Here is a 23,440-nt window from a genome sequence, read left to right as displayed (position 1 = left end):
TGTAATTTATAGTTTATTTAAAAAGTGTGATTAAAAAAAAAATTATTTGAAGGTTTACTGTTATTTTGGGGCCCGTATATTCATAAATTTAGACAGGTCTTCCTGTCAATCTTATGAATGGGCTTTTCCCTCCTCTGATTGGCTGCCCATGGCTCACGTGATCCCAGGGGACGCATCACACTAACTACGCCCCTGGGACATGCAAGCACAGCGCGCTGGCAGCTGGGCTAGGCCCCGGAGCGGAATTCCACGGGAGCCCAGAGCTCAACTGCCGGCGCGCAAGGTAAGTGCAGGTCGGGGGCTTGCACCCGCGGAAAGCCCCCGACCCGAATTTCTGGGCCATTAAGTTAGTTATCAAAACATTTTAAACATAGCAGGCCCAAAAATCTGCTGGAATTACTGCATGAGTCTGGCAAAATGGCCAAGTAAATTAGGCCGCAGTTTTTTTTTACCTAAGGAATTAACAAATAAGACTTACAAATACCATTTTTACGTGTATGCTCTGGAGTATCGATTTAAGACATCTAATTCAAAATTACATGATTATAAATAGAAATACAATATATTTAATAATATTCTGCCTTTCTGGGCCTCTGCAACTTCGTTCAGCCAGAAGGCAGTAGAGTGCTTTCTCCCGTACTCCTGTCAATGGCCCCTAGTGCGATCTCTGGTCTTTGCTGCATTAGCTGATCTTAATTAGGAGTCCTAAAGTTGTTGTCCAGTGACTCCTACTCAAAAGTGCATGTGTGCACATCGGGTGAGAAAGGGCTGCTCTCTATGGGTGAATAACATGCTGATACTCACTGCATAGGCTCATATATAAATAATGGCCACTTGGGTGAAGTGCCAGAGGGCCCCTGGCACCTGTAGAGCTGTACCCCAAAATGAGTGGCTGTCCAGGAGAAGCGGGAGAAAAGTTGAGGGAAAAAATACCATACTTATCAACGGGACCAACTACATCTGCAGCATATGAATCTGTTACTCTGCTGACCTTTGGCCTATGGTCCTTAACCCCAGTATAGTAAGTACCTATGCATCATATTATAACATGTTTGTGCTAATCATATGCTTTTGTATTTTTCTCTACAGCCCCGACTTGAAGACCACTGTCTTGTGCCTTCCCAGTCACCAGACATTTGCCCGCCAGAGCTCATTGCCTCAGGTATCTAACCTTAGTGTGGTGAGGGACAAAGCTTTTCATCTTCTGAACTTCTTCAATTTACATGGTTTTAGAAAAGTGTTTACCAGGCTGTTTCTCCAGTTCTTCCTCACTTCCACCCACCTTGCTTGAGGTTAAACCCATGTAACTCCATAATATACCACAAGGTATCCTCAACCAAGCCCAAATATGCTCAGTGGGAAAATTAAAGAGGGTCTTTTAGTTATTTATACATGTTTGGCTGAATCAAAAAGGAATGGATTGTGTGACCAGCCAGTCCAGGCTCTGGTTGGGCTGTGTGACTGGTCAGTTCAACTTGCTTGTCTGTGTGATCGGCCTGTCCAAGTTCTAGTCACTCTTGTGTGGCCAGTCAGCCCACCTGATTTGGCTCCGGTGTCAGAACAGATCCCAAGGAGTCGATTTTAACCCTACCCGCCCAGCAGAAACCAGGTGGATAGGCAGCTAAAAAGGAGTAGGTTACATACGTGCTCAGATGCCGACCATTCCTGATGTCAACTTGTAGGCGGATGAGGCGGCCACCTAAATATATGCAAATTGGGGTCCTATTATGTGAATCGGACCCAGAAGCCATTTTCCGAGTTAAATCCAGCTCCAAGTACTTTCTGCACCAGTTGGTTCCTGTACCCAATCTATAGGTAAATAATCATTCAATTTACAAATGAGAAAATTATTCAAATCTAACTTGTCCCTTTATAGAAAGAAAGAACTTGCATTTATATATAGGGCCGTTCATGACCTCAGAACATCCCAAAGCACTTCACAGCAATTAATTCATTTTTGGAAGTGTACTCACTATTGTAATGTTGGGAAATCCGGCATTCAACTTATGCACAGCAAGATCTCACATACAACAATGAGATAAATAACCAGATAATCTGTTTTACAGTGATGTTGATTAAGGGATAAATGTTGGTCAGGACATCCCGAGAACTACCCTGCTTTTCTTCAAATAGTGCTTTGAGATCTTTTACCTGAGAGAGCAAACAGGGCCTCGGTTTAATGTCTCATCCGAAAAATGGCACCTCCGACAGTGTAGCACTCTCTCAGTAGTGAAGTGCCATCCCAGGATACATGCTGAAGTGTCTATAGGGGGATTTAGAACCCACATGCTTCTGATTTAGAGGCGAGCATGCTACCATTGTGCCAAGTCTGACACCTAAAGGAGAGGCATTAAAAGGGAAATTTTACTAACTTTGTTGTTTCAGGTATATACCTGATTATAAGGGGTGTGGAGTCCACTTACGGGAGTGACTAGTGATGCTGAATGCAAGAAAATATCTAGTGCAGACCCAAAACTTGTAACAACCAGGATGTGAGAGCACAGAAGGACTTAAAATAAGGTTGATCTGGTTTTAGAGGTTTTTAGTGTGCTTTGCTAACCTGAGATGTGGGTCTTAACTTTCTAAGGCCCCCGTGCCACTGACAGGGCATTGCACGCTGCAGTTGAGTTGTCAATAAATCACGTGATTTTCCATCCATTAGTGTTAGATCCATGGTTCAGTGGATAAATAATTACACGGATGCTGTACATAAACAAATAACAGGTCTTTACTGGAGGAGGGTAATCTCTAGACTGGGGTGCAGAGGCATGCGCACAGCTTATATACGGTGTGGTTACTGCCGGAACTACAGTATACAGGAGCTGTAAAAAGTAGTTCTGACTTAAAGCACATACACTACAATTCCTCCCTTTTTAGATTAATAATACCCCCTTAATATTCAAATAACAATTACATTTTTACATGTACATTCAATAACAAAAGTCCATTTATAGATTCAGTCTTTGGGGCGGCTTCCTGACCCTTTCGGGATAGCACCTTTCCGGAGGTTCTTGTTCTTGGTGCAGAGGCGATTCTGACCCCCTTTCATCGGGTAGTTCATCGGGTTCCACTGCTACTGGGTCCGAAGTAGATACTACCGGTATGTCGGGTTCATCCCCAGGTACTCGAGACATGGGGTTGACGCATTCCTGTGATGCTAAGATCTGATCGACGTGGCGTCTCACAATGTTCTCCCCGACATCCACTGTGTACATTAATGGCCCCTGCCTTGTACATATCATTCCGGGTTGCCACTTCTCTGTTCGATAGTCCCGGGCCAAGACTGGTTGCCCTACATTGAAGCTCCTTGTCGGCTTCTCGTTGATGTGCTGGAATTGTTTGTCCTCAACATTTCTTCGCACATTTGGTCTGAGCAAGTCCAGACGAGATCTCAACCTTCGGTTAAAGAACATCATGGCCGGGGTCTGGTTGGTAACTGCATGTGTCGCGTTTCGGTAGGCTAATAAGAAATTGTCCATCTTATGCTGTAGTGGAATTTCCTCGTCGCACATGGCCTTTATCACGTTCTTAAAGGTTTGTACGAACCTCTCAGCCAATCCATTGGTGGCTGGATGATACGGGGCGGATGTGTAATGCCTTACCCCATTCCTTTTCATGAATTTTTGGAACTCGTCGGACACAAACTGTGGTCCATTATCAGAGCAGATCTGCTCTGGCAACCCGTTTCTGGCAAATATGGTCTGTAGGACTGCAATCGTTTTCTCTGTAGTGGTTGAAGACATCTTTATCACCTCAGGCCACTTTGAATGAGCATCCACTGCTATTAAGAACATTGAGTCCATGAATGGACCAGCAAAATCAATGTGCACCCATTGCCATGGAGAGGAGGGCCACTCCCATGGGTGTAGAGGGGCATGTGGTGGTGCATTTTGGACCTTCTGGCATCCTAAGCAGCTCTTAGTTAGGTCATCGATTTGTTGATCGATTCCCGGCCACCACACATAAGCCCTAGCTAGGCTTTTCATTTTCACTCCCCCCAGATGACCTTCATGTAGCTCATTTAGCACTCTCTCCCTTAACTTGGGTGGAATCACCACTCTGGATCCACACATCACTGTCCCCTGGCATACTGACAGCTGTTCTCTTCTGGATGAGAATGCTGGCAACAGTGAGTCGCCATGTGTTGGCCATCCCCTCACCGTCAATTCATATACCCGTGACAGTGTCGGATCATTGCGGGTCTCCTTCTCTATATCCGCGTTTGTTACTGGCAATCGTTCAATTATCGACCAATAAAATATCTCGATAGGGTCCACTGCTGGTGCTTCCTCCACCGTAGGCAGTGGCAGGCGCGATAGCCCATCAGCGTTCCCATGCTGTCTCATGCCTTTATATTCTATTTCTAATTGATTCGCCCCTAGAAACAGGGACCATCTTTGTAACCGCTGTGCAGTCATTACTGGCACGCCCTTCTTAGGATTAAAGATGGAGATAAGTGGTTGGTGGTCAGTCAGCAAGGTGAACTTCTGTCCATGCAGATAGTGGTTGAATTTTTTTACTCCCCATACTAGGCTGAGGGCCTCCCTGTCAATCTGGGCGTAGTTGCGCTCGGCTGAGGTTAGTGACCGAGACGCAAAGGCTACTGGCCTCTACAACCCGTCTGGGAATTTGTGCGACAGCACCGCTCCAATGCCGTAGGGCGATGCATGACATGCCAAACGAATTGGTAGTGCTGGGTTGAAATGGGCCAACACCTCTTTTGATGTGATCAATTCTTTACACTTCTGGAAAGCTCGTCTACGTTCGTCATCCCACTTCCATGGTACCCCCTGTTTGCAGTAGGGTGTTCAGCGGGTGCAATACCGTAGACAAATTTGGTAAGAACTTGTGGTAATAGTTTACCAGCCCGAGGAACGACCTCAGTTGTGACACATTTTCCCGTGCTGGAGCCTTGACTACTGCCTCAATCTTGTCAGGGGACTTATGTAACCCCTCTTCATCAATGACGTGGCCACAATACGAGATCTGTTTCTGGAAAAACTCGCACTTGTGACGATTAGCTCGTAGCCCATATTCCTTTAATCTGGTGAGCACCTTCTCCAAGTTAGCGAGGTGATCACCATCATTTTTGCCCGTGACCAAGATGTCGTCCAAATAACACTGGGTCCCTGGAATCCCTTGCAGGACCTGATCCATCGCCCTTTGCCAGATAGCCGGAGCCGAGGCTACTCCAAACACCAGCCGGTTGTATTGATAGAGACCTTTATGGGTGTTGATCGTAAGGTAATGTTTCGAAGCTTCTTCTACCTCCATTTGCAAGTACGCCTGGGCTAGATCAATTTTGGTGAAGCGTTTACCACCAGATAGCGAGGCGAAAATATCCTCAATTCGTGGAAGCGGATATTGCACCGTGTGAAGGACTGGGTTCACTGTCACCTTAAAATCCCCACAGATGCGGACCTTCTTTGGTTCCCCAGGTGTATTACTCAACGACCTCTTCATTACAGGAACGATGGGTGCAGCCCACTCGCTCCAGTCCACTTTGGACAGTACTCCTGAACGTTCCAACCCTTCCAGCTCTGCTTCAACCGCTGGTCTGATCACATAAGGCACTGGTCTGGCCTTCAGAAACTTTGGGCTTGCATTATCCTCTATTTTAATTGTTGCTGTTATTCCTTTTAGTGTTCCTAGTCCCTCCTGGAACACTTCTTTTGCATCAGTTAGCATTTTTGATAGTCGTCCAGGTGTGACGTCGTCATCCTTTTTGGCCTCCACCTTCCGTGCCTGTATGGAATGCCAATCTAAATGTATCTTCCGGATCCATTCACGTCCTAGCAGTGGTGGTCCTCCATTTGGCAATACATATATATCCATTTTAGGTATTTCCTGGCCTTTATATGTCGCTTTCACCCTTATTTTTCCTTTGGGGTAGACTTTTTGCCCCGTATACGTCTTCAAGACAATCTCTGTAGCTTTTAAGGGTATGTGTGAAAATAGCCGCTTGTAGTCTCTTTGATTTATGACTGTTAGAGCTGACCCTGTGTCCAATTCCATTTCCACTTGGACTCCGTCTATCTTGAGTGTAACCCAGATAGTCTGGTGATCCTCCATTTCGGTTACATTATGTAGTTTCAGACAACCCAGCTCCTTGCTTCCGGAGTCTGTGTCACTTTTCTGTTCGTCTGAACCACTGTCCATCACCTGGTGTACCTTTTTGTACTTCTCCTGTGGAGATTTCTTACTGTTGGTTTTCTTCCCAGACCTGCAGACTCTTGCTATGTGTCCTGCTTTCCCACACTGTCTGCACACTTGGTCCTTGAACCAACAATCTTTCTGGTCATGTGTTGTTCTGCCGCAGCGATAGCACTTCCCTGTTCCATAGGTCATTTCGTTGGTGCCATATTCTTGCGGTCTCCGTTGTATCTCTGCAGCGCCCCTTGCAGCTGCTTCATGTGATACTGCCATACTGAAAGCTTTGTCCAGCGTAAGGTCCTTTTCTGATAGAAGCCGTTTCTGGGTTCCTTCACTTTGTAGCCCACACACAAACTTGTCCCTTAACGTGTCTGCTAGTCCCGCTCCAAACTGGCAGTATTTCGATAGCTTGCGCAGTTCCATTAGGTACTCAGCATTGCTTTCGTCTTTGTGTTGGTTCCTTTTATGGAACTTAAATCGTTCTGCTATCAGCAGCGGTGTGGGGTTTAAGTGGTCCTGTAGGATTTCTACTATGCTTTCAAAACTCTTGTTTACCGGCTTCTCTGGGGTTATTAGATTTCGCAGTAACCCATAAGTTTTTGCACCCATGGAATTTAACAGAACCAGTGCTTTATTAGCATCTGGCACTTCATTCGCCCTGCAGTACACCTCAATACGTTCCACATATGTCGCCCAATCTTCGACTTCATTGTCGAACGTAGAGATACTGCCACTCTTCGGCATCCTTGGTTGTGTGTTAACTATCACCAATGGCACCTCCCGCGCTTCCCCTTCTTCTCCGCTGGCACAAAATGGCGTCTCCCGCGCTTTCCTTCCTTCCCGCGCTCGCCCGTCTTCTCCGCTGCGGCTTCGCAAAATGGCGTCTCCCACGCTCTTCCTTCTTCTCCGCGGCTCAATGGCGCCTCCCGCGCTCTCCCTGCTTCTCCGCGGCTCAATGGCGTCTCCCGCGCTCTCCCTGCTTCTCCGCGGCTCAATGGCGTCTCCCCTTGCTTCGCCCCGCAGACCCTGATCAGCCCATGATCCCTGGCTGTGCTCTGCGCGTTCTTCTCTTGATATTTGTCGACGCCGCTCAGTCTAGAACCCGGCTGTTTCTTACCCTCTCTCTCTCCGGTTTGCAGTATTTTTCCTCGACGCCGCTCGGTGATCAACCCTCGGCTGCGCCCTGCTCTCTTCACCCTCTTTCTTACCTCGTCGATGCTGCCCGGCTCTCTCTCTCTCTGCCGTCGGTCGGCTCCAGCCGCCACTGCTCGGGAAGGGTCTGCTCTGGACCTGTCGTCAGTCTCTTACTGCTCGTTGTGGCTGGGGAACCAAGCCCGGCTCTCCACAGCCTCCCCAGCAAAGTTGGATCTCTGCCTGACTGCTGGGCGGTTGCTCGCGGTCGACGCCCGTGTTCCTGGACTCGACTTTTTTTTAAATGTTGCAGGTAGATTCGCATCAGCACTCGTCGCCACTGTTAGATCCGTGGTTCAGTGGATAAATAATTACATGGATGCTGTACATAAACAAATAACAGGTCTTTACTGGAGGAGGGTAATCTCTAGACTGGGGTACAGAGGCATGCGCACAGCTTATATACCGGTGTGGTTACTGCCGGTACTACAGTATACAGGAGCTGTAAAAAGTAGTTCTGACTTAAAGCACATACACTACAATTAGCATTATGGGCCAAATTGTACAATGGGATTGAGGATCGGAGCTTGTGCACATGTTAATTGACCAACACTCTGAACTGGGCAGTATAACCGGCATTTTTCAAGGAGCTGCCTGCTGTGTATGAGGCCCCACCAGTAACAAAGACCCTTGGTATTCACTCAACATTCTACCAACAACCAGTGACAGGACAAAGGTGCAACCACAAGCCTCATATCTGCTGTATTCAGTATACTGAGAGGCTGTCCAAATTACATGGCTGAATCTAACCCACCTTCTGATTAAAAAACAGGAAAAAAAAGTCATAATGCTTCTTCCCGTTTTGAGGGAGCATCGGGCCTTTTGAGGAAATATTTGTTAGGCCAATGGGATTGAGGATTAGGAGCTTGTGCACATATTTATCGACCAATACTCTGAACTGGTCCAGGTCTCAAACCAAGATTGAAGTAGAATCCAGCACAATTTGGAACCCTAAGAACATTTATCATTCCAAAGGATGTTGGATTTGACACAAATTAGCATGTGTAATGCCCTTTCATTCCTCCCCCTACAGCTGCCAAAACATCCATTCTGAAAGAAGTGCCCAGCATCAAACAAAAGGTCTCTCTGGACCCTCATGTTCGGTTAAAGATGGATAAGCTCGAGTTGGTAAGTATCTCTGTGTGGCCTCTCTCCCATTTCCTTTTCACATTGTTTCTCTTCTTCCTTCTGCTAAAGTCTTCTTTTCTTTTGCAATTACAGTGAGCAAACTCGTTTGTATTCAGGGATTCAGGAGAAAAAAATATTAACACTTGCCTGAAGACTTACACTTAGATAGCAAAATCAGACATTAAAACACATGGCCTATAGGTTCATGAAGATTTGACCTTGACTTTATTTGACTTGGTCAAACAAGGCAGGAGAAAATTTGAGAAATAGAGCTGCGATGGTGAGAATGTTTACCTGACATTACGACACAGCACAGACTTTTGCTCCAACCACACTATAGAAATATGAATGTGTTTTGAATACAGCAAATTTTCAAATCTCATAGCTGGTTAATTTGCTAAGACATTATTGCTTTCCTGATCTCTCCTGTTCCTCAAACTCCTAATAATAAAGTCAAAATATTTTCCAATATTTCAGCAAAACAATGACAACATAGAAATATTGATTTGTGGAATACATACATGTTTAAATTACATTTAATAGTATCAGAGTGGGGCTCTGAGGATTGATGGAGAGTGTAAGATACGGTTCCTGGTGAAGCTTGATACCCTCCTTAAGGCAAAATAGAACATTTAGGCTGTGAATTGTGAGACACAGTGGACTCTTTTTCACAGTGGAAACATTGCTTTTTCATCAGGGACATGAGTTTAAATCCAAGCACTTCATTCAGTCTTGCTCAGAGCGGCCATAATGATGGGAGGCTGCAGGAAACGGAAAAGTTACACTGCTCCAGTGTTTGGGGCGTGCTTCTCTGGGGCTGGGTTTAAATGGAATAGTTGAGACATGAGTGGAAAGATTTATTCTGCACGTAACCTGTGCTATGTACTTGACTTGAGGAGTGCACAATGCTAACATTAAGTACCAAAAGTGATCCAGTATAAACCTGTTTTAAATTTAAAAGAAATATCCATCTTCTCACCTGAACCCCATGAAAAACACAGCACTCTCATATCATAAATAGAGTACACGATGGATGATAATTGTGATATCCGAGTAGTAAGGTCAGAAACTGAGAGAAGCGAGATATTAGGAACAAAACCCAACTGTTTATTTACCCGGTGTAGCAGAGAAACATCTCTTACAGGCTGCAAGCAAAGCACACAATTCTTACTGCACGATGGCAAGATGGAGGATTCACCTCTGAGTCATCATACCCATAATGCAATGCCACATTACCGTATAAACTGGTGTACCAGGACATTGAATACATGACCCATTACCTTAAAAACTGGTGAATGTGAATCCTTAATATTAGGCTCCATCTGGTGGATAACTTAAACATTACATCCCAGATTACTATATCATAATGAAAATGGAAAATATTTTGTAACTCAATCATAACATAAGCTACTGTCTCCAAACTGCCGTCTCGCTGTTGCCTGAAGACACAGATGTAGGTGGATGTGGGGAAATTGAAACTGTGTTGTGCATGTTACGACTGAAAGTAAGAACTTGATTTTATCTCATCCCCCATCAGGAAAGATAGGCAAAAAGGAAAGGGAGGTGGGGTAGCATTACTGGTTAAAGAAGGGATTAACACAATTGTAATGAAGGATATTAGCTCTGATGATGTGGAATCTGTATGGGTAGAATTGAGAAATACTAAGGGGAAAAAAACATTAGTGGGAGTGGTATATAGACCTCCAAACAGTAAGGCAGAGGTTGGAGATGGCATTAAAAGGGAAATTAAAGAAGCGTGCAATAAGGGCACAGCAGTCATCATGGGTGACTTTAATCTACATATAGATTGGGCTAACCAAATTAGTAACAATACTGTGGAGGAGGCATTCCTGGAGTGTTTATGGGATGGTTTCCTGGACCAATATGTCGAGGAACCAACCAGAGATCAGGCCATCTTAGACTGGGTATTATGTAACGAGAAAGGATTAATTAGCAATCCTGTTGTACAAGGCCCCTTGGGTCGGAGCGATCATAATATGATCGAATTTTTCATTAAGATGGAGAATGAAGTAGTTGACTCAGAAACAAGGGTCCTCAATTTAAATAAAGGAAACTACGATGGTCTGAGGAGCGAGTTGGGTAGGATTGATTGGGGAATGGCACTCAAAGACTTGACGGTGGATAGGCAATGGCAAACATTCAAAGACCGAATGGATGAACTACAGAAGTTGTTCGTCCCAGTTAGGCACAAAAATAAAACAAAAAAGGTGACTCAACAGTGGGTAACAAGGGAAATTAGGGATAGCATAAGATCCAAGGGGAGGACATACAAATTGGCCAGAAAAAGCAATAATCCTAAGGATTGGGAGCAGTTCAGGATTCAACAAAGGAGGACAAAGGGATTAATTAAGAAAGGGAAAATAGAATATGAGAGTAAGCTTGCAGGGAACATAAAAACTGACTGTAAAAGCTTTAATAGATATGTGAAGAGAAAAAGATTGGTGAAGTCAAGCGTAGGTCCCTTGCAGTCAGAATCGGGGGAATTTATAATGGGGAACAAAGAAATGGCAGACCAACTAAATACATATTTTGGTTCTATCTTCACAAAGGAGGACACAAATAACCTCCCAGGAATACCGGGGAACATAGGGTCTGATGAAAGGGTGGAACTGAAAGAAATCAGTATTTGTAGGGAAATGGTGTTAGGAAAATTGATGGGACTGAAGGCCGATAAATCCCCAGGGCCTGATAATCTACATCCCAGGGTACTTAAGGAAGTGGCCCTAGAAATAGTAGATGCATTGCTGGTCATCTTCCAGAACTCAACAGACTCTGGAACAGTACCCATGGATTGGAGGGTAGCTAATGTTACCCCACTATTCAAAAAAGGTAGAGAGAAAAAGCAGGGAATTATAGACCGGTAAGCCTGACATCGGTAGTGGGGAAAATGCTAGAGTCCATTATAAAAGATGTAATAGCAGAGCACTTGGAAAACAGTGACAGGATCGGACAAAGTCAACATGGCTTTACAAAAGGTAAATCATGCTTGACTAATCTACTGGAATTTTTTGAGGATGTAACTGGTAAAATAGATAAGGGAGAACCAGTGGATGTGGTGTATTTAGACTTTCAGAAGGCTTTCGATAAGGTCCCGCATAAGAGATTAGCGTGCAAAATTAAGGCACATGGGATTGGGGGCAAGGCATTGACTTGGATAGAGAACTGGTTGGCGGACAGAAAGCAAAGAGTTGGAATAAACGGGTCGTTTTCCGAGTGGCAGGCAGTGACTAGTGGAGTACCGCAAGGACCGGTCCTAGGACCCCAGCTGTTCACAATATATATTAATGATCTGGTCAAGGGAATTGGATGTAATATCTCCAAATTTGCAGATGACACAAAGCTGGGTGGGAGGGTATGCTGCGAGGAGGATCTCATGAAACTCCAGTACGATTTGGACAGGTTAGGTGATTGGGCAGAAACATGGCAAATGCACTATAATGTGGATAAATGTGAGGTTATCCACTTTGGTGGCAAAAACAGGAAGGCACATTATTATTTGAATGGCAATAGATTGGGAGAAGGGGAAGTGCAAAGAGACCTGGGTGTTCTTGTGCACCAGTTACTGAAGGTAAGCATGCAGGTGCAGCAGGCGGTTAAGAAGGCAAATGGTATGTTGGCCTTCGTAGCAAGAGGGTTCGAGTACAGGAACAAGGATGTCTTGCTACAGTTGTACAGGGCCTTGGTGAGACCACACCTTGAGTATTGTGTGCAGTTTTGGTCGCCTTATCTGAGGAAGGACGTTCTTGCCATGGAAGGAGTGCAGCGAAGATTCACCAGGCTGATACCTGGGATGGCAGGAATGACGTATGAGGAGAGATTGTGTCGATTGGGCTTATACTCACTGGAGTTTAGAAGATTGAGAGGGGATCTCATTGAAACATAAAATTCTAACAGGACTAGACAGACTAGATGCAGGAAGGATGTTCCCGATGGCGGGGGAGTCCAGAACCAGGGGTCACAGTCTAAGGATAAGGGGTAGGAGATTTAGGACTGAAATGAGGAGGAATTTCTTCACCCAGAGAGTGGTGAACCTGTGGAATTCCCTGCCACAGAGGGTGGTGGAGGCCAGTTCATTAAATATATTCAAGAAAGAGTTGGATATATTTCTGAAGGCTAAAGGGATCAAGGGATATGGGGAGAAGGCAGGGACAGGGTACTGAATTTCAATGATCAGCCATGATCTCATTGAATGGCGGAGCAGGCTCGAAGGGCCGAATGGCCTACTCCTGCTCCTATCTTCTATGTTTCTCTATTCTAAGGGCATCCCAGAACACTTCACAGTCGATAGATGGGAATTTCCTTGGAGCTGCTCCCACTCCATTGCTGTAACTTCTTCGGAAGTACGATAGAATCCTCTAAAACAGGGTTTCCGCCTTTCTACCAACTAAGTTACAGCAGCGGAGCAAGAGCAGCTGCGAGGAAATTTCCAGCTGTTGAATTACTTTTTAAGTGCTATCACTGTTACGTAGGTAAATGCAGGCAGCCAAGTCCCACAAACAGCGAATGAGACGAATGTCCAGTTAATCTGAGTTTTTATTGCTGCCGTTGTTTGAGGAACGTTGGCTGGGAGAACTCTCCTGCTCTTCTTGGAATAGTGCCATAGGATCTTTTACATCCACTGGAATAGGCAAACAGGGCCGCAGTTTAGCATTTCATCCAAAAGACAACACTTGCAACAATACAGCGTTCCCTCAGTACAGCACCGAAGCGTTAGCCTAGATTAGGTGCTCGAATCCTAGAGTGTGACTTGAAACCTCCAACTTCCTGACTCAAAGGCAAATTAACTAAATCAAACTGACACTAGTTTCTAATTGTATGCTTCACCAAACTTATAAAAAAGCAGCCCAAATTTTCAAATCCAATTTCAGGGACACATTGTAAAATAACCCACAGAATCACACCAGCTCATCTTCAACCGAGTCTGAAACAAAAGGAAACTTCACCACTGATGTGTTTTTTTCTATCTCCACTCCGAATTCTCAGCATCCCTTCAATCTTTCATTTTCAATAGCTGTGTTACTGTGGCCTATTTCCACTGAGCATCTGAAGACTCGGGAGACCAGAAACACTGAAGCGTGTTTTATTCCACTCTTCCTCTTCTCCCTCTCTCAAACGCGCACAGTTTCCCGTCAGAAGTGCGGTGGAAAACCCATTTATACACGTAAACGGGATTTAAGTCCCACTTCCGGCAAAGTTAGGGCAGTGCAGCAGCAGAATGTGTGAAGAAATTCAGGGCTATTGTTGACCGTCCATTTCTGGGACAAAATTGAATTGATTCAAGACGCAGAACAAAGTGTGCACGTACAAGGGTTTTTTTGGGTGTGTACTAGGGTTGAGACTTTAGTCAGTTGGTCACAGGAGTCTGAGAATGACAGGGATCCATGTGATTCAGCGACTATTAATTGATTCTCACACCAGTACTGGTGTTAAATCTGTGAAAATTCACTTGCCTTCTTTCTTGGCTGAAAATTCCCAATAGCAGAGAGGTGAGGCTAAAAAACGCGCAAGCCACATGAGAATGTGCGGTCATTATAATTCATATATATATATATTATATATATTTCAATAAGGAATTCAGGAGAAATTTCTTTACCCAGATAGTTAGAATGTAGAACTCGCTATCATATGGAGTACTTGAGGCAAACAGCATAGATGCATTTAAGGGAAAGCTAGGTAAGTACATGAGGGAGAAAGGAATTAAAGGATATGCCAATAGGGTGAGAGGAAGTGAGGGGAAGAGGCTCATGTGGAGCATAAACACGGGCATAGATCAGTTGGGCCGACTGGCCTGTTTCTGTGCTGTAATTTCAATGTAACATGTACAGTTGTATCATATTGCATGCAGCTTCTATTCTGATACAGGTTAGGCTAGGTATAGGTTAACCACATTAATGTTACACTCTCACTGTAATTTGGACTGTCACACTATCCTGTCTGTTGTAGGCATTGAAGTACCTCGGTCTACATGTGACAGAAGAGCGAAGAAGAATGCTAAGAGGGAGCCTCACAAATGATTCGCAGGGAACTGTGGCCTTTGGAGGTAAAGATGCGTTTTCAATTAAAATAACTCTCTGGTACCGTTCTTTCCCCCTATAGTTCTCCGCTGGTGCTATTCCACCCGTAAATTTGCCCCAGCAGGGAAGGTGAGACAGAATTTTCTGTGACTGTTATCATTGTGGATTCATTATTAGCAATGTTGTTATTACCCCTCCCGAACAGCACTGTGGGAGCACCTTCACCACGCGGTCTGCAGCGGCTCAAGAATAAGGCCCACCACCTCCTTCTCGAGCAATTAGGGAGGGGCAATAAATGCCAACCACATCCCGAGAGTGAATTTTTAAAAAACGACAATTGAGTCTTCACACGGTGTAACTGGTCCCATTAGCTTTGATTCCTTGCCTGCTCGAGTACTGTTTGCTATCACGAAGTGCTCCACCTAAAATGTCAGGTGGAGGTCAGGTGATTCCTCATGGGGAAGGAGAGAGCGTTGGAGGGAGAGTCTTCTCCAGATCACTCTTCCACCTCATGTTAGCCTTTTCAGTGGGGTCATAAAGTCATAACATAGAGTCATAACGACACAGAAGGAGGCCATTCGGCCCATCGAGTCCTTGCCGGCTCTCTGTCGAGCAATCCAGGCAATCCCATTCCCCCGCTCTATCCCCATAGCCCTGCAAGTTTATTTCCCCCAAGTGCCTATCCAGTCTCCCCTTGAAAACATTGAGTGGCTCCCCTCCCACCACTTCTGTCGGCTCCCCAGCTCCATTTTAACTGCCCCCAGCCCCGGCCTGGTTTCCGCCAAGAGGACTAAAAATTGAATCCTCAGTCTCTACAAACCAGTCTCAACACTTTGTAAAAGGTAAAAGTAAAATTTAAATGAACTAGGTATAGTGTTGAGATTTGTTGACACATTCCTGTTATAAAGAGTATGCAGTGGGAAAGTCTTAAATTCACTTTTTATTTTTATTCGCTTATGAGATCTGGGCATCGATGGCAAGGCCAACGTTTATTGCCCATCCCTAATTGCCCTTGAGAAGGTGGTGGTGAGCCGCCTTCTTGAACCGCTGCAGTCCGTGTGGTGAAGGTACTCCCACAGTGCTGTTAGGGAGGGAGTGCCAGGATTTTGACCCAGCGACAATGAAGGATTGGCGATATACTTCTAAGTCAGAATGGTGTGTGACTTGGAGGGGAATTCAGAGGTGATGGTGTTCCCATGCGCCTGCTGCCCTTGTCCTTCTAGGTAGAAGAGGTTGCGGGTTTGGGAGGTGCTGCCGAAGAAGCCTTAGCGAGTTGCTGCAGTGCATCTTGTAGATGGTACACACTGCAGCCACGGTACACCGGTGGAGGGAGTGAATGTTTAAGGTGGTGGATGGGGTGCCAATCAAACGGGCTGCTTTGTCCTGGATGATGTCGAGCTTCTTGAGTGTTGTTGCAGCTGCACTCATCCAGGCAAGTGGAGAGTATTCCATCACGCTCCTGACTTGTGCCTTGTAGATGGAGGAAAAGCTTTGGGGAGTCAGGAGGTGAGACACTCGCCACAGAATACCTAGCCTCTGACCTGCTCTTGTTGCCACAGTATTTATGTGGCTGGTCCAGTTAAGTTTCTGGTCAATAGTGACCCCCAGGATGTTGATGGTGGGGGATTCGTAGATAGTAATACCGTTGAATGTCAAGGGGAGGTGGTTAGACTTTCGCTTGTTGGAGATAGTCATTGCCTGGCACTTCTGTGGTGCGAATGTTACCTGCCACTTATCAGCCCAAGCCTGAACGTCATCCAGGTCTTGTTGCATGTGGCATGCACTACTTTATTATCTGAGGAGTTGTGAATGGCGCTGAACACTGTGCAGTCATCAGCGAACATCCCCATTTCTGACTTTATGTTGGAGGGAAGGTCATTGATGAAGCAGCTGAAGATGGTTGGGCCTAGGACACTGCCCTGAGGAACTCATGCAGTGATTTCCTGGGGCTGTGATGATTGACCTTCAACCACCACAGCCATCTTCCTTTGTGCTAGGTATGACTCCAGCCAGTGGAGTGTTTTCCCCCTGATTCCCATTGACTTCAGTTTTACTAGGGCTCCTTGATGTCACACTCGGTCAAATGCTGCCTTGATGTCAAGGGCAGTTACTCTCACCTCACCTCTAGAATTCAGCTCCTTTTTTGGACCAAGGCTGTAATGAGGTCGGGAGCTGAGTGGTCTTGGCGGAACCCAAACTGGGCATCAGTGAGCAGGTTATTCGTGAGTAAGTGTCGCTTGATAGCACTGTCAATGACACCTTCCATCACTTTGCTGATGATTGAGAGTAGTGTGATGGGGCGGTAATTGGCCAAATTGGATTTATCCTGCTTTTTGTGGACAGCACATACCTGGGCAGTTTTTCACATTGTCGGATAGATGCCAGTGTTGTAGCTGCTCTGGAACAGCATGGCTAGAGGTGTGGCTAGTTCTGGAGCACAAGTCTTCAGCACGATAGCCGGGATGTTGTCGGGGCTCATAGCCTTTGCTGTATCCAGTGCGCTCAGCCATTTCTTGATATCACGTGGAGTGAATCGAATTGGCTGAAGACTGGCTTCTGTGATGGTGGGGACCTCAGGAGTAGGCCGATATGGATCATCCACTTGGCACTTCTGGCTGAAGATGGTTGCAAACGCTTCAGCCTTGTGTTTTGCACTCATGTGCTGGGCTCCACCATCATTGAGGATGGGGATATTCATTGAGCCTCCTCCTCCTGTTAGTTGTTTAATGTTCCACCACCATTCACGACTGGATGTGGCAGGACTGCAGAGCTTTGATCTGATCCGTTGATCATGGGATCGCTTAGCCCTGTCTATAGCATGCTGCCTCCACTTTTTAGCATGCATGTAGTCCTGTGTTGCAGCTTCCCCAGGTTGGCACCTCATTTTTAGGTACGCCTGGTGCTGTTCCCGGCATGCTCTTCTACACTCCTTATTGAAGCAGGGTTGGTCCCCTGGCTTGGTGGTAATGGTAGAGTGAGGGATATGCCAGGCCATGAGGTTACAGATTGTGGTGGAATACAATTCTGCTGCGGCTGATGGCCCACAGCGCCTCATGGATGCCCAGTTTTGAGCTGCTAGATCTATCCCATTTAGCACGGTGGTAGTGCCACACAATACGATGGAGGGTGTCCTCAGTGTGAAGACGGGACTTCGTCTCCACAATGACTGTGCGGTGGTCACTGCTACCAATACTGTCATGGACAGATGCATCTGCCACAGGTAGATTGGTGAGGACGAGGTCAAGTAGGTTTTTCCCTTGTGTTGGTTCTCTCACCACCTGTCGCAGGCCCAGACTGGCAGTTACGTCTTTCAGGACTCAGCCAGCTCGGTCACTAGTGGTGCTACCGAGCCACTCTTGGTGATGGACATTGAAGTCCCCGACCCAGAGTACAATCTGTGCCCTTGCTACTCTCAGTGCTTCTTCCAAGTGGTGTTCAACATGGAGGAGCACTGATTCATCAGCTGAGGGAGGGTGGTAGGTGATAATCAGCAGGAGGTTTCCTTGCCCTGAAGCCATGAGACTTCATGGGGTCTGGAGTCAATGTTGAGGACTCTCAGGGCCACTCCTTCCCGACTGTATACCACTGTGCCGCCACCCCTGGTGGGTCTGTCCTTCCGGTGGGACAGGACATACCATGGGATGGTGATGGAGGAGTTTGGGACATTGGCTGAAAGGTTTGATTCTGTGAGCATGACTAGTCTGTGGGACAGCTCCCCCAATTTTGGCACAAGTCCCCAGGTGTTGGTGAGGAGGATTTTGCAGGATTGACTGGGCTGGGTGTGCCATTGCCGTGTCCGTAGCCGGTGCCGAGGTCGATGCCAGGTGGTCCATTATTGTTTCTTGTAGCGGTTAGTTACAACTGAGTGGCTTGCTAGGCCGTTTCAGAGGGCAGTTAAGAGTCAACCACATTGCTGTGGGTCTGGAGTCACATATAGGCCAGACCGGGTAAGGACGGCAGATTTCCTTCCCTAAAGGACATTAGTGAACCAGATGGGTTTTTACGACAATCCGATAGTTTCATGGTCACCATTACTGATACTAGCTTTGTATCCCAGATTTATTTAATTAACTAAATTTAAATTCCCCAGCTGCCGTGGTAGGATTTCAACTCATGTCTCTGGATCATAAGTCCAGGCCTCGGGATTACTAGCCCAGTGACATTACCACTACGCTACCGTTCCCCTTTACGATGGGCGAACAAGTTACTCAGCACTACACTCACAACATGCACAATCAGTTCACTCATTATGTAATTGGGCCATAACTCCTCCCTGTCGCATATCTTCGATCATGCAGATGTTACACAGGTGTATTATTTTTGAAAAGGTGAAAAGTCAATGAAGGGTTAAAGGACGTTGAATCTATACACCCAATTCCCTGCCCCTCATCCGCCAAAATAAACGCAGGTAGCACCCAGTCTGATTGTTTTGCAGAATGGAAATATCATCAGAAGGTCCCAGAGCCTCGATTTTGCTCCGCTGTCCCACTCCAAGTCTGGCAGGATGACAGTAACAGCAGGAAAATGGGACAGTGAGGCCTACCTCTGGCTCCCTGCCTCGACCTTGATTTTCCTCTCCCCGCCCCAGCTAGGAAGGTTGTTAACTGCCCACCCCCTGCCCACCGCATGAAAATTACGGGAGGACCCAACATGTCTCCCCGTTTCACTGCCTTCCACCGCTGATTCTGCTGCCCCCAGGGACCACCAGAAGTGGGATGATGGTAATCTCAGCGGGCAAGGGTGGCAGGCCCCCCCCCAGTCCTTTCCGTTTGGTGGGGGGAAAGGACCCCATAGTGGGCACCTCTTCCTCCCTAGGAGGCCTCGGTCCCTTACCTTTTTTAGGCCTCGGCCTAGGCAGACCTAAATACTGTTGGTGCCTCCTTGATCGTCAGGGGTTTTCTGTCCCCTTTAAAAGTTCCCATCTCTTTGAGCACTGCAACAACGGAACTTTCCTCAGGGACAGTGGCAGGCTTTTATTCCTTTCTTTTTTCTCCCCCTTTCACTCACTCTCTCATACACACTCTGATGAGAGCCCGACCTGCATGATTAATGAGCTCCAGGAAAATGGGGCGGGGTCATGGCCAGGGAGGGCGATGCAGAAGTCGCACTCCAATCCTCCCTCTAGTGGGAGGAGGAGTCTGGCCTGCAATGAAGAAGGGCAAGTAACTGTGGAGTTTCTTCTTAAACTAATTTGGGAGCTAGGGTTCTGCTGATGGCTAAAGACTCGCTTGGCCTATAATAACGCTGAGTGAACTCTGCAGATTTTGTGCAGGCAGCAAGAAATACATTACCAAAGGAGTTGGAGGACGTTGGCCTAAGTCAAAGCCCCCTGATGTTTTTTCCTCATGAAGTTGCGAACCTTCTGGACACAACAGCTTTCCAATCTCCGGTAAGAAAACGTGCCTTCACCTGTCTAGGCCCTAAGCTCTGGAATGCCCTCCCTAAATGTCTCCGCCTCTCTATCTCTCCCTCCTTCTTTAAGACGCTCCTTAAAACCTGCTTCTTTGACCGAGCTTTTGGTCACCTGTCCTAACGTCTCCTTATGTAGCTCGGTGTCAATTTTTGTTTGATAACATTCCTGTGAGACAAAAGGAGAAGCATACATGTTATTTTAGATCTTAGAAGTACATTTTTTTCCCAGAATAATTTCAAATACATCAGCAAACCCACTAAAATGCCCAGTGACGTAAGAAAACTACTAGGCACTTGGTCTGAGTATTAAACAAGGCTTTAATCAACTGTTTCACAACATGGAGATCTAGTTGTCCTTTACTAGTTCCTGTTTACAAAATGTCCTGAGCAAGCTGGGCCCATGCCCGAGTATTTATACTCTCCCTGGACAGCGCCACCAGCAGGCCGCCCAGTATTATTTCATAAGTCATTTCTACATGAATGGCAAGATTCATGTCATTCTTCCCATCTGAAAGATTGGAAGTCCGGCGGCTTCTTTCTACTGAATTAATCGGACTAAGAATAGACGCAGTCGTTTGGATCTCCGTTGGTGGATGGAAGGCACGTCTCCTCGGACCGTGTTTTGGTCCCTGGGTGGCTTAGTTCGTACCAGCGGGCTGGCAGAGTCCGTGTCGCCTTAATCGACCTGAGGGGGACTGGGGAGATTGTGGCTCCGGGTGCATTTGGGTCTACATTGGTGGCCGGAAGGCACGTCTCCTCGGACCGTGTTTTGGTCCCTGGGTCACTTAGTTCGTACCGGCGGGCTGGCAGAGTCTGTGTCGTCTTGCTCAACCTGAGAGGGACTGAGGAGATCGTGGCTCCGGGTGCGGGCCCCCACAGGTGCAGAGCTGGCTTCACCCTGCCCAGTAGTCGGTGACTGACCGGCATCCTGGCTTCGGGTGGCCATCCCTCGGGGGGCGCTCTGTTCCCCGGGTTGATCCGGCGGAATAGCTGGTAGATCCCTTGACGTCCCGGGTAGGGCATCATCCTCAGAGGAGCGCAGGGTATCGACGTCATTAATATGGATCCCACCATCGATTGGGTCCGTGGGACCAGTTGGGCAGGGAGCCAGATCCCGAAGTGACACTGCGGATTCCCGGCCATCAGGGTACCGCACGTATGCGTATGTGGGATTGACATCCGTCAGTTCCACTTCGTCAACGAGGGGATCACTCTTAGAGGATCGGACGAATCTTCGGAGCAGCACGGGGCCAGGAGCTGCCAACCATGATGGTAGGGACGTCCCATGAGTGGAGCGATGCTGGAACCTGAAGAATTGTTCGTGAGGAGTAGCGTTGGTGGATGTAGAAGGAAGAGACCTGATGGAATGCAATGCGTCAGGGAGCATAGTTTCCCACTGCTGGTCTGATAGGTTGTGTGACCTCAGTGCAAGATGAACAGCGTTCCAAATGATAGTGTTGTATCTCTCAACCTGTCCATTTCCAATAGGATGATACGGTGTCGTTCTACTTGTGGCGATTCCCCGTTGGGAAAGATAACTTTTGAGTTCGCTTGACATGAAGGAGGGACCCCGATCAGAGTGGATGAAATTGGCCGTACCGCAAAGGGAAAAGACCTGATCGAGGCATTTGATCACTGGGGAAGTAAGCATATTGGGACAGGGGAAAGCAAAGGGAAAGTGTGAATATTCGTCCACCATAGTAAGTAAGTAGGTGTTTCACGTTGAGGAAGGCAGTGGCCCTTTAAAGTCAATGCCGAGTCGCTGCATAGGCTGTGTAGCGTGTATGAGCGAGCCATCCGACGGACAGAAGAATTGCAGTTTTAATTCCGCGCAAATTCTACAAGTGGAGCATGTTCTTTTCACGTCTTCCGTAGAAAATGGGAGATTTTTAGATCGCACAAAGTGTAACATACAGGTAACGCCAAGATGGTATAAGTCAGTATGAAGATCCACAAGAGTCGAAGTTGACATGGAAGAGCAGAATGCCCGCGTGAGGCTATCCGGGGCCACATTCTCTTTGCCGGGTCGATAATGTATGGTGTAGCCAAAGGCGGCCAATTCCATCCTCCAGAGCTGTATTTTGTTATTCTTGATCTTAGTGCGTTTCCGGTTATCCAGCATAAAGGCCACGGAGCGTTGATCGGTTATAAGCGTGAAATGGCGACGAGCGAGAAAATGACTCCATTTACGTACTGCTTCGATGATGACCGTAGCCTCCTTCTCAACAGGAGGATAATGGAGCTCGCTACCCTGCAAAGTTCTGGACAGAAATGCAACGAGTCGACCACCTTGATTCAAGGTAGCCGAGATCGCCACCTCCGATGCATCACACTCGACCACGAAAGGGAGATTTTCATCGATGAAACGAAGCGTGGCTTTTTCCAGTTGTTGCTTGAGGAGGTCGAAAGCCGAAATAGCCGTTGCCTCCAACGGAAATGACTTCGCGTGAAGCAAGGGCTGGACCTTGTCAGAAAAGCGGGGTATCCACTTCGTATAATAGGCGAACATGCCGAGGCCCCGACGAAGAGAGCCAAGATTCGTAGGAGGAGGGAGCTTCTGAAGCGGACGAAGTCGCTCCGGATCCGGTTTGATGACACCATTGCCCACCCAGTAGCCAAGGATGTTGGCTGATGGTACTGATTTCACAGATTTGGACTCATTTAAGGTTAAGTTGCGACGACGGAGAACGTCAAGAAATTTCTGGAGGTTGGCATCATGCTCCTTCTGGTCATGACCAGCAATGGTGATATTATCCAGATATGGAAAAGTGTCCGTTAAGTTCTCCTGTTTAACTAGGCTATCCATTGCCCATCGGAAGATGGCCACCCCATTGGTGACCCCAAATGGAAGCCGACAAAACTGGTAAAGCCGACCATTGGCCTCAAAGGCCGTATACTTTTTGTCAGAGTCCTTTAACGGCACTTGATGGTATGCGCTCTTTAAGTCAAAAGTTGAAAATACCTTGTAGTTGGCAAGGTTATTGACCATGTCATTGATGCATGGTAGTGGGTAGGCATCTAGGTTGGTATACTAGTTAATAGTTTGCGAGTAATCGATGCAAAGACGTTTCCTGTGTTGCTTCAGAGGATTTTTAACAACGACGACTTGAGCCCGCCAGGAAGATGAACATGGCTCAACGATACCGTCAGCTAGAAGGCGAGAGATCGCTGCCTCAATAAAGGATAGATCATCTTGGCTGAAATGTCGTGATTTAGTGACTATGGGCTTACATCGGGGGGAAAGATTGGCAAACAAGGAGGGCTCGTCGAGCGAAGCCGGCGAAAGCGCACAAAACGGTACTTTGGAAATAGTAAGCTGCGGCTTTGACCCTCCAAACTCGAAAGTGAGTCTTTTGTGTTGTTTCTGAAAATCCTGTCCCAGGAGCACATCACAGCATAGGTTTTTGAGCACCCCGGCCGGGTGGAGAAATAAGTGCGGCCATTGAGAATAAGGTTGACAAGACAAAAGCTGGAAGAGTTGGTGGTCAGTGTCGTCAGAGCCATTGCAATTTCCCTGTCAA

At 46.8% G+C, this 23,440-nt stretch overlaps 1 protein-coding gene across 1 annotated transcript in view; it reads left to right on the top strand.

The window, feature by feature from the left end:
- LOC147110564 (syntaxin-binding protein 4) overlaps window positions 1-23,440 on the top strand; it is a 200,326-nt gene that overhangs the window by 106,974 nt on the left and 69,912 nt on the right. The window contains exons 11-14 of the mRNA XM_086000649.1: window positions 1,090-1,162; window positions 8,378-8,472; window positions 14,437-14,533; window positions 19,769-19,896. Coding sequence (XP_085856775.1) covers window positions 1,090-1,162; window positions 8,378-8,472; window positions 14,437-14,533; window positions 19,769-19,896 — 393 coding nt within the window. The remainder of the gene's footprint in view (window positions 1-1,089; window positions 1,163-8,377; window positions 8,473-14,436; window positions 14,534-19,768; window positions 19,897-23,440) is intronic.

Source organism: Somniosus microcephalus, chromosome 11 (genome assembly GCF_052327205.1).
Source record: "Somniosus microcephalus isolate GS21.2 chromosome 11, FLI_Smic_1.0, whole genome shotgun sequence".
NCBI lineage: Eukaryota > Metazoa > Chordata > Chondrichthyes > Squaliformes > Somniosidae > Somniosus > Somniosus microcephalus.
This window is presented reverse-complemented; position numbering and strand designations above follow the sequence as displayed.